The sequence below is a fragment of the Vigna radiata genome, chromosome 3, assembly GCF_000741045.1.
Source record: "Vigna radiata var. radiata cultivar VC1973A chromosome 3, Vradiata_ver6, whole genome shotgun sequence".
NCBI lineage: Eukaryota > Viridiplantae > Streptophyta > Magnoliopsida > Fabales > Fabaceae > Vigna > Vigna radiata.
In genome coordinates, this window is record NC_028353.1 from 8765564 (window position 1) to 8777625 (window position 12062).

A 12062-nucleotide genomic window follows, 5' to 3' on the forward strand; every position below is an offset into this window, starting at 1 on the left:
TGTTATGCACCTCTGGAGGTGCTGTAAGACGTTCTAAGGTGCAGAAAGAAATAGCTTAAATCCGGTCCACGACTAACTCCAAGATCCATCAATAAAATGGGCCTCCAATCTAGTCCAGTTCAAAAGTTGGGTCACGAGCCCAAATTATAGCACACATGTTTCTGTACCGAGAAGCGGTGTCGATAACCGAAAAAAAAGAAGGGAAAGAACGGTGAAATTCAATCACAGTCGCATTGCTGCAGGGAAGGTGCTCACCGGGTTTCTTCTTCTTGATGTATGAGAACACAAGAGAGGGTCTTCACCTCAGTTTAGTCCAACACATATAACTTCTTAATCGTGAGGTGCGCATCGGCCTCTGCGTCTCCGATCCGAATCCGCAACTCGGTGAGTCACTCTCTCGATCTCGTTTTCAACTTTTTCTTCTTCTCCTTCCCTTTCCTCCTTTTATCGATCTGTGACAATCGAGAAAGCTTCAGCAGTTAAATCCAAATCATCAAACCATTCCTCTCACAACCCTAACACTTCTATTCCCGTATTGCTCAATTCTTAGTTAAACTAATCGTATGTGATGCTTAATTCTCGTTCATGTTAGTCCTCATGCTATTTTCAATGTATTCAGCACTAGCTGCCTGTGCCAAAGTTAACCTGACTGCTTCCGATTCTCTTATAATTATTGTTGATTTGAACTGTGTTGCATGTGGTTACTTTTTAAACGATGCGTGCATCTTATTATTGCTTTCTTTTCACAGGCTTGGTGATGGGACAGAGGTTTTAAGTTTCAATTGAATTAGAGAGAAGTGATTTGGATTGTTTTGTAATAACCTATGGGGACTGAAAATCCTGGTCGTCCAACCTTTCCTTCAAGGCCTTCTCCACCGCCTTTTCCTGCTGCACAGACACTGACACCCTTTTCATCAACCGGTTCCGTGGTTGGATCAGAGCCTCCTTCTTTTCGGCCCGCTCCTCCGGCTCTTTCTTCGCAAGCCGCCTCTCCATTTTCCTCAGCAGGACCTGCTGCAGCTGGACCAGGGGCACCCGGTTTTAGACCTGCACCACCAGGGAGGTTCAATGATCCTTCAGTACCTCCTCAACCATCCAATGCCCCGCCAGCTGCTGGACCCTTTCAGCAGTTTCCGGCACCGCCCTTCCCCCCGACAATGCAGCCACGTGCACCTCCGCCGTCTATGGGACAACAATCAATTCAATCTTCTGCACCTAATCTAGCACCGCCGTTTCCCACGTCTCTTCCACCAGCTCAGCCACAGATGCCTTTTGTCCCAATGGGATCTCCCCCACCTCAAAGTGCTGCTCCTCCTGCGCATATGGGTTCAAATGTTGCTCCGCGTTCATTTCAGCCAGCTTTTCCTGGGTACCCGAGTAAGCAGACTGGTCCTGAAATGCAAGGTCCACCCATGCATTCCTCTTTCCCTGCTAATCAAGGAAATTTTGGGACTGTTCCACCTGCTGGAGCTTCTCCTTTTTTGTCTCATCAAGGAGGTTATGTTCCATCGCTCCAAGTTGCTCCTCCGCCTGGTATCCAGCCAATGCAGCAGCAACCTGGATCTGCGCCCCATATAGGTGCTGTTCAGGGCTTGGCAGAAGACTTCAATGCCCTCACAATGCAAACTCGTCCCGGAACAATGGATCCATTATTTGACCCCAAGGAACTTCCAAGGCCATTGGAAGGTGATATTGAGCCAAAGAATTTGGTTGACATGTATCCCATGAACTGCAATCCCCGGTTTCTACGACTCACGACTAGTGCCGTACCAAGCTCCCAGTCCTTGGCTTCTAGGTGGCACCTTCCACTTGGAGCAGTTGTTTCTCCGCTTGCTGAACCCCCTGATGGGGTTAGTGCTTCTTTACCCTGTTGTTCGAAAGACACATAACGGTCATTTTATTTGCTTGCAAGTATTCACTGTTCATTCTTTTCAGGAAGAGGTGCCTATAGTTAATTTTGCCCCAGCTAGTGTTGTTCGCTGCAGAAGATGTCGAACATATGTGAATCCTTATATGACATTTACAGAAGCAGGAAGAAAGTTCCGTTGCAACGTTTGTACCTTGCTTAACGATGGTACTTTTTATTTTCATAACCTCATCCCTTACATTTGAAAAATAAAATGTCAAAATTAGAAAATAGCTGGAATTTGGTCTTAATGCAAGTACTTTGGCCTGAAAACTTTTATCCGGAGAAAGGGTTTTATCGGTGGCTCTGAAAATTCATTAATTTCTGCCAGTATCGCTTGCATTATTTGGATGAGCCCATGGGTGCATTTCATAATATAATGCACATACTTCACTTGCTTACCTTTGCAAGGTGGAGTAAATTTTCAGGGTCATTGGGGACATAACTTGCTCTCTGGTTTTCCGACACTACATATTTATGTCAGTTGTGTTGTGTTTATTACTATCATTATGAATAGACAGTAACTATTTATGATGTACAGGTAACCCACTTGCATGATTAAAAATTTACATGAAGAACATTACTTGTTTTTGAAAAATAAATAATATCATGCATATTGTTATTGGTTGTAAAGTATCTTTCTAATAATGTTAATCTATCGAGTGTTATGTACAGTTCCTAGTGAATATTATGCACAACTAGATGCTACTGGAAAAAGAGTTGATATACATCAACGGCCTGAGCTTACAAAGGGGACTGTAGAATTTGTGGCCCCTGCTGAGTATATGGTGCGGCCTCCTATGCCACCAGTGTATTTCTTCCTCATTGATGTTTCCATATCTGCAGTTAGAAGTGGCATGATTGAGGTAATTACTTTACTTTTGGCTCAATGTGTAACTGGTACTGCACTTTGATAAAGCTTACACTGGTTTATTTAATTTTATGGAAAAGTAATAAATCATACTATTGGGTGATATATGGCTTACTTTTGTGTGTTAAATGAGTCAGGATTAATACATGATTCATATAACACTGTTTCCAGTTACGAAGAAGAAAATAGTTATCCTATAATGTACTTGCATTTGATTAGTTTATGTAAATGAGAATATTATAGTCTCACTACAAAGCTTATGAATGCGGTTTTCATTTTCACTAAAATTAACGTCATATCTTTTAGATCATTGTTCAATTGTGTTTCCTTTTAGTGACTATTGACTGCTGAATCACAATAATTGTTTGAGTTTATTTCTTACGCATATTCGAGGGTTGCATGTGTGCCTGCACATATTATGTTTTATGAGCATGAATGAGTAATTTGTTAATGGTTACTTTTTGCATAGAATAGATTTTGAAAGAATTTCTTTTATATGAACGAGTTTCTTTTGGATGTTGAGACCACCGAATTGTCCTATATTATACATAAAGTGCAAGTGTTGAAAATGAAATTTGCCTGGAAGTAACATTTAGTCATTTACTTCTTCACAAATATTTTCCTGGGCTACTTTGGGTTGTAAGATGCATTTTTCATTTGAGGTTACTTAATAACCAATTCATCCCAAGTTCCAACTATATTTGGGGTGTTTTAGTGCACTTTATTTTGGCCGCTGATGTTACTGTTCTAACTGCAGGTTGTGGCCAATACAATCAAGTCATGCTTGGATGAGCTTCCCGGCTTTCCACGTACCCAAATTGGGTTTGCGACTTTTGATAGCACAATACATTTTTATAACATGAAGGTTTGCCATATTGTTTGTAATACTATAGTGAATAATATACATCTGCCCCTGCCGACCATCCCCCATTCCCCTCAACCACCACCCAACTCCTCTAACCCCTCCTTCACTTTGTACTGATTATTCGTGTTTCATGCTTCTGCAGTCTTCCCTGACTCAACCGCAGATGTTGGTAGTGTCAGATCTGGATGATATATTTATTCCGCTGCCAGATGATCTTCTTGTTAACTTGTCTGAATCAAGAAGTGTGGTAGAAACCTTCCTAGATAGTTTGCCAACCATGTTCCATGACAATGTTAACTTGGAATCAGCTTTTGGTCCTGCTCTTAAGGCTGCATTCATGGTTATGGTATGTTTATCCGTTTTCAACCTTTGGTAGTAAATTTCATACCATAATATTAGTACATTGGATAAAAATTTGGTATAAATTGTCTCCAAGTTACATATAGCTACGTGAAGTTTAAGTCGTCAATATTCAATGTAGAAAATGAGAAGATAGGTGATATTGATTGTTTCTAATGCAAACCTATTTTTCTTGAAAGAAAAACTGTGAATAGTAACCAGGAGAAATATTAGTATGTGCTTGAATATTTTTGAACTGATGTTAATGTAGATCTGTCGCTCCTAGGTAATATAATATATATGAAGCATTATGGTAGAAAATGGGTAAGACCTCTGCTGGGTAATTCACATTTCTTTGGCCTTCTAGTAGGGGGTTCTTAATCTAATTTGAAGGACAAAAGTACAACATAGTCTTGACATTTAGAACAGGATTCCAATTTATGGAATTGTGATACTTGTATGGGTGTTTTTAGTGCCAATTATGAAGTTCCAATTTTTGTCGGCATTAAGTTTCTTTGACTCAAGTTAATAATTTATTTATGTTGTATTTAATAAATACTTGAGGCTAATGATGTTGTGTTGTCCGTGAAAACAAAACTTGCCTAGTGATAAAGTGTGTTGTTTAATACACACTTTATGATTGATTAGTTACGTTTAAACAACCAAGTGAAGACCACCCAAATGTGGCATATCTCAATATTTAATTCCTTGCTCAATTCCTACTCCAAGCATTGCTGGGCACACTAAACTACGAGAAGGTTGCTTAATAAATAAAATGGAACATAGAGAAACAATTTAAACTCCTTGCAAAATGGCAGGCCCTTTTGTTAGCTACATTTAAGAGAACACTGTCCATTGAGAATTAATTCAATTTTCTGTACATTTTTTCCTATGCATTTAACACTGTCACTATCTTATATATTACTTTGTTGTGCTTTTTTCATACTTCTCTATACAGAGTCAACTCGGAGGGAAATTGTTAATATTTCAAAATTCACTCCCATCTCTTGGTGTTGGCCGTTTGAAGTTACGTGGAGATGATTCTCGTGTTTATGGGACTGACAAAGAACATGGACTGAGACTGCCAGAAGATCCATTTTATAAACAAATGGCTGCTGAGTTTTCCAAGTACCAAATCTCAGCAAATGTTTATGTATTCAGTGATAAGTACACAGATGTAGCCTCCTTGGGTAATTTTTTGGATTTTCTTCTGAATTATGCGATATTCTAATTCTCTTAAAAAGTGACTCACCTTTCTATTTGGATTGGAAGACTTCTGATCGATAAATCTAATAGACGATTCTTTATTGTTAGAAAATTGTTTTGTGATGTCTTGATCCCTTGATTTTATGGGCTTGTACAAAGTATGTCAAAATTTTCTTTGGTCTATAACAATCTTGCCAATTAATAACTCTGATTACCTTGTATTGTACATAAACAGTCCACACTTGATACAGGACATCATGGCTTTGATATCGAGTTAAGAGTTAGTTCATCACATTATTTTTGTCATAGAATAATCTTAAATTAATGATTGCCATATTTTCCCTTGATGGTGGTGTTATTAAAGATGCACAGGGTTTAACAATTGCTGTATTTTCCCTTGATGTGTTGTGATTATAGATGTGTGGAATATAGAAATTTGTGGTTTTCTATGGATGTATTTCAAAAAAAAGCAATAGTGTTAAGTGCTTAAAAGAAATTAGTAAATTCTGCATTGATGTGTCGTTTTAATTAAGTTTTAAGTCTTATAAATTAAGTTTTAAGTCTCTTATAAATTTAAGCATTTTCAATTGAGTTCTTATTAAATTCTTTTTGTTTTATTAAGTACTTAATTTTTATATTTTTCAATTGAGTCATTGCCATCTATTTTTTCAAGGAACTAGGTGATGTGACTCTTATCTTGTTCCATTGTTTTTCTTATTTGTTTCCATGTGTTAAGAAATGTGAAATTATGTGGTTAATATAAATTGATGTTGTGGTTAATGTAAAACGACAAGTGAATTTTGTTGCTTTCATTGAAAATGTGTTGAATAACAATGTTGTCATGCTTCTCTATGACTTCCACATTGTCACCCACAACAATCAAGGGACTGTTTCTGTTGTTACCTACATTGATCAAGGGATTGTCATTGTCACCTACATCAATGGTAGTGATGGCAACAGTTCATTTTTCGGTAATGATGTGAAAGTCATTCGGGAAAATGACAACATTGTTATCCAACATGTTTTTGATGAAAACAATAAAAGTCACCTGTCGTTCTACATTAACATCAATATTGTTATATATTAACTACAAAACCTCACATTTCTTAACACATAGAGATAGTTAAGTATAACGATGGGACAAGTTAATAGTCACATCACTAATTAACAGAAAAATTCAACGGCAAATTCAATTGAAAAATGTAAAAAATTTAAGTATTCAGTTTAACAAAAAATATAATAAGAACTAAATTGAAAATATCCAAATTTATAAGGGACGACTTAATTAAGTCAAAAGAATATAATAGATTTTATTCTCTCCTAGGCTTAGATGTGTTCTTTTAAGCTCTTGTTTTATTGGCATACTAGTGATTACTTGAGAAAGTGATTTGTATATTTATAATTTGCTGGCTATTTAGGAACTCTGGCAAAATATACTGCTGGGCAAGTGTATTTCTATCCAGCTTTTCAATCAGCTATTCATGGGGATAAATTGAGACATGAATTAAGGAGAGACCTTACCAGAGAAACTGCATGGGAAGCTGTAATGCGTATTAGATGTGCAAAAGGTCTGTGAATCCATTATGTCTTGAAAATATTTTCCTACATGGCTCCTTTTGTTTATTTTCTGTTTCACGTAACTTGTATCTAGTATGATGGACATAAAATTGCTGATAATTACCTGTATTTGTTTGTAGGTGTTCGCTTCACAACTTATCATGGAAACTTTATGCTAAGGTCCACTGATTTGTTAGCACTTCCTGCTGTAGATTGTGATAAAGCCTTTGCTATGCAGTTATCACTTGAAGAGACATTATTGACAACTCAGACAATGTATTTCCAAGTTGCATTGCTGTATCCTTACTTTGATAATTCTTGAGATGAGTTCTTGGGCCGGTTTGTTTATTGATTAAAAGAAGTGAAATAATCTGGTGATTATTTTTAATAGAAATTTAAAGAAAGGCAAAATCTAATTTATTCTTGTTTACAATCATAGGAATATCCCTTTTAAAGTAGTTGATTTTATGAGAAGCTTCAAACTGCTTCTGATTTTAATACGATTTTACATTCTTTTCAGCTTCTCATTATTTTAAAAACTGGAATAAACTCCTGAAAAACTAAAAGAAGTGATTATTTTGAGAAAAGAAAAACTGTAACAAATGGTTCCCTAGTATGTACACTGGTTTTATTATTAATCATGATTTTTAATATAATGTTTATGATTCTGTATTGCTATATTGTAATGTAAGAATATTATCATTTGAAAAGTATTATAAAGAAGCATAAGTTGAGATTTCACTTTTATCTTGTCGGGGTGACTGCCTAAAGCTATCCTTCTTTTATTCATTCTTGTACATTGGCCATTTATGTTACTTTCGGAATTATTGTTTTCTTGGTGCATTTAACATTAAGAGATTCGTTCCCTTTTTTTGCATTGAAATATTAAGTTATTCTTTCTTTCAAGAAATTACTCTCCATTTGAGATGCTGTGCTTAGACATTCTTTTATATTTTTGAAGAGTTTGTTTCCTTCCGATGTACAAAAACTTCCTTTATGTTATTCTATCCTTTTCACTTTTGGTAGTTCCTTCAACTCATTGTATCATGCGTTGTTTTACTATTTCTTCTTCACTGTTTAACATTTACTGGGATGTCTGTTATGGTTAATATTCTTTTTTTGTCAGAATGTTTAGGATGTAAAATGTAATGTTTTCTAAGCAAGTTGCATCCCTAACAACAAAATAGATATACTGCATCTTGCGGGGAAAGGCGAATAAGAGTACACACAATGGCAGTTCCAGTAGTTACGGAGTTGGCAGATATCTATCGTTTGGCTGATACTGGTGCTATTGTATCGCTGTTAAGTAGGCTAGGTAGATTAATTTGACTTCTGGTCTAGTGACATTGTACATTATGGATGATAGCTGCTTGTTATCTTCTATAACAGTGCCTTTATAATTGCAGCAATTGAGAAAACATTATCCCAAAAACTGGAAGATGCACGAACTGCTGTTCAACTAAGAATTGTGAAAGCCCTTAGGGAATATCGGAATCTTTATTCTGTGCAACATCGCTTGGCCAACAGAATGATATATCCCGAGTCTCTAAAGTTCCTAATTTTATATGGATTAGCCCTGTGTAGATCAACAGCTCTACGTGGAGGATATGGTGATGTTCCACTGGATGAACGATGTGCGGCAGGACACATAATGATGACTGTATCAATAAAAGTACTGTTGAAACTTCTCTATCCTAGTTTGATTCGACTTGATGAATATCTTATGCAGGTATACATTGCTTATGTTGAAATGTTACAAATAATATAGTTCAACTGTAAAATGCATGAATTATTTCTTCATGTTTCAGACATCTGTGCAGGCTGATGACTTAAAAAGTGTTGAGAGAAGTTTACCTTTGACAGGGGAGAGCTTAGATTCTAGGGGCCTTTATTTGTATGATGACGGTTTCCGGTTCATTATATGGTTTGGTAGGGTGATTTCACCGGACATAGCCAAAAATTTACTTGGGCCAGACTTTGCAGCAGAATTATCGAAGGTATTGTGCATTCCTATCATACAAAAATAGGTTCATAATTTCAAGGCAAAGGAGAATTTATTATAGGTTGTCACGTTGAGCAGCTAGTTATCATTTCAATCCCTAGTTCAAATTGGTGCTGGTTGTTTTTTTTTGGTTCTTATTTAAGTAAAATCATTATATGTTCCTTCTCTTGCCCACCCAACATGTACAATGTTAGCTCATAAGTTATTTTCATGTTGATCTTGCATGCGTGTAGTCAAATGAAGTCGAACCATGTGGCCAACCTCATCTAATGGAATAAGGTTTTGTTGTAGTTTATCTTATATGCCAATTTTATCTTTCTTATTTTTGTGTTACAATAGAAAAAGGCATATTGTATGTTAGCCATGAGATTCAATTAAGTATAAAATAAGTATGAAATGCTATGATACGAGCAATCATCTTCATGATAAAATACTTAATTCAATGGTCAAATGGTGTGAAAAATTCATTGACAGTAGCACAGTCATAGATGTGAAGCGGTGCAGTTTTCGAAAAGTCTCCGCAGTTGCAATCGTGCTGGTAATAGCAGCCGTTTGTGGCACAACAGGGAGGCATTTTGGAATCCCATTTTACCCTCAACGCCGTCACATTTTTGGGGTTTCTTGGGGCAGCCTTTTTAAAACGAAAAAAAAAAATAGATAAAAACCTAATTCAAAGTAGTTTGCCGTGATTCTCTCACCTATCTACCCTTCTATGGGTTCTGCACTTATGTCTTATCTGACCAGTATACTGAATCACCTGTCTTTTCCTCCTTGCAATGGTCATGTCATCTCTACAACTGGTTTGAATAAGTCCCGTCTTCTTTCCTCAACCTACATAGACCACATGTTGAAGGAAAGTTTGAAACGTGTTGACGAATACAGTAGTGTGACTTGTGACCTTTTTCTTTTTCCTTTTTTGTCTCTAGTCTTAAATCTGTTTTCTTATTATCATCTCTTAACCAAATTCATTTATAGTCTATTTTATTGCTTTTTACTTGTGTGCTTGCTTAAGAATGTGATCTGACTTTTTATCGTTTATATACATACAAATATGTGATCAATTTGGACTTTGTTTTTTGTATTTTTTTTTTTAACATTTATATGTAGTACATGGTATGGATTATTTTATTTAATTTGGTTAAAACATTTTAAATAGTAGCAGTTCTCCTGTAACGTTTGTTGTGGTTGTAATATTTTCTTTTTGTTGCATCGATATTTATGGATATTATCCTTAACTCCTTGTATGGCCAATTCATAGCATCAAATCATAGTAGAGTAATTTTATTTTGTCTTCCTTATTTATCTAATAAAAAAAATCTGGTTCTGTGTGTATGCCTTGTTTGTTTTAACAGACTACACTCAGTGAGCATGACAATGAAATGTCAAGGAGATTGATGAAGTTACTCGAGAAGTTGAGAAATACAGATTGTGCTTATTACCAGTTATGCCACCTTGTGAGGCAAGGTGAACAGCCCAAAGAAGGATTCCTCTTTCTTTCAAACCTCGTTGAGGACCAGATGGGTGGTAACAGTGGGTACGCTGAATGGATGTTACAGATATCCCGGCAAGTGCAGCAATCATAATGTTTAGGTATGGCTTGTATTCCGTTTTAGAGAAAAGTTTAGTTTTTAGAGGTTATCAATGGACTCTGAATTTTACCATATGAATGAATATCCAGAAACTTTAACTGATTACTGTAGTATTATTATCCTGGGAAAACTGTTTTTTAGTGCCTTGAAGGCAGAGCTTATGTTTTAAATCTCTATATAGAGTGATCTGAATATAATCACTTACCGACTTTATATGTTGATTCCCTCTTTTGGCAGCTTCCCTGGCTAAATAAGCAGTTTTTAAAGACGGGTTTTATTATTTGTCTGGCAAGTGAGGACCATTTCTTTCTGCATTGAAAATATATTGAGTCTATCCATTCCGGTGGTTGGACAAGCATCCTTGACCTGGCTAAATTGATCGTGATTTGTGAGTAAGATGCTTTTGGGAGATTGTTGATTCATCCTTAGATGTATCGATTAGGTTAAACACTGCCACAGATTGAATTTAAACATGTTTTCATGTGATAGAGGGAAAAAGGGGACTTTTTTGTTTTTGTTATTTTACCTTGTGAGATAAATTGTCATTTTCGGTCTTAAATTTCCTTTTGTCGTAATCTTATGGTTGATTCTTTTATTGTAGAAAAAGAAAGTAGATAGAAAACTGAGAAGAGATGGCATGTCAAATCAGTCTTGCGAAATCTTAAATTTTGATTGTTGACAATTGTTACTTATTCTGATGTGTAATGTTGAAACATTTTTCTTTAAAATTTCAATTTCTTTGGTACATAAAATTTTAGGGGAAGAGATGGTGCCTTTAGGCACTTGATACAATTTACATCTACACTCTAAGACGAGTGGACACTTCATTTTGCAACATGTGGGTGGCTAAAATTATTTTATCTTACAATATTTTTAAATTTTCATCTATTATACTATTGTAATTTATGCAAACATAATTCTATGGTTTACTATCTTCATAATTTTTTATGTTAGTTGGTTTTAACCCGTGCATAGGCACGGAAATATGTTTTTATGTGAAGTGTTTTTTTATATATTAGTAAATATAAATTACATTTAAAGATATTTAGTGTTGAAGAAAAAAATATATTTAAGTTTATAATTAAATTTTGAATAAAATTAAGGTGAAAATTTATTTTTAAGTTTAGAAAATAGAAATATAAAAAGTAAATTTTGTAAAAATACAAAGGATATAACATGTGAAAAATATAGAGTAAAATTTTTAAAAGTACAAAGAATAATATATTTGTTATAAATAAAAATTAATATATAGACATATTGGTTAGTGTGTATTGCAAAATTTGTATCATCAAAATATTGATGTATTTGTCTAATATTTATAGTTTGATTTATCGAATTAGTATAATATTTATGGTTAGATTTATCAAACACGTAATTAAATAATGAATATAATTGTTTAATGTGAATTAATAGACTTGTATAATATTTGTATAAAGAAACTCATCTCATTTATATTACCAGTTAGGGCTGGGCAAAAATAACTGATACTGCAGTTAACTGTTAAGTTAATTGTGAGAACTGTATCTACTCTTTCATCTTCAGTTCAATTGTTTCATCTTGTCAAAAAAAACTTTATTTAATAATAAAATATTAATAAAAATAACTGTTCACATAAAAAAATAATAATTAATTTTTTAAAACAACTTTTTTATCACAAAATTTATATTTTATCAATAAAAATAAAAAATGTAATTTATATTTTTATATTTTTTAAGTTATATATATAT

At 34.7% G+C, this 12062-nt stretch overlaps 1 protein-coding gene across 3 annotated transcripts; it reads left to right on the forward strand.

Moving 5' to 3' along the window:
• The first annotated feature begins 177 nt into the window (after window positions 1-177).
• LOC106757607 (protein transport protein Sec24-like At3g07100) lies at window positions 178-11027 on the forward strand. Of its 3 annotated transcripts, none has more exons than XM_022779360.1 (14): window positions 178-384; window positions 750-1850; window positions 1936-2074; window positions 2582-2772; window positions 3535-3642; window positions 3785-3988; window positions 4940-5171; window positions 6606-6755; window positions 6885-7041; window positions 7932-8059; window positions 8151-8473; window positions 8553-8741; window positions 8980-9025; window positions 10099-10234. In XM_022779360.1, the coding sequence occupies exons 2-13, from the start codon at window positions 825-827 to the stop codon at window positions 9022-9024; spliced, it is 2892 nt and encodes a 963-aa protein (XP_022635081.1). In that variant the 5' UTR covers window positions 178-384; window positions 750-824; the 3' UTR covers window position 9025; window positions 10099-10234. The 3 variants fall into 3 exon arrangements, with proteins under 3 accessions (XP_022635081.1, XP_014495797.1, XP_014495796.1); XM_014640311.2 differs by lacking the exon at window positions 8980-9025 and adding an exon at window positions 10573-11027 and having other exon boundaries at window positions 179-384; window positions 8565-8741; window positions 10099-10336; XM_014640310.2 differs by lacking the exon at window positions 8980-9025 and adding an exon at window positions 10573-11027 and having other exon boundaries at window positions 180-384; window positions 10099-10336.
• The last annotated feature ends 1035 nt before the right edge of the window (window positions 11028-12062 follow it).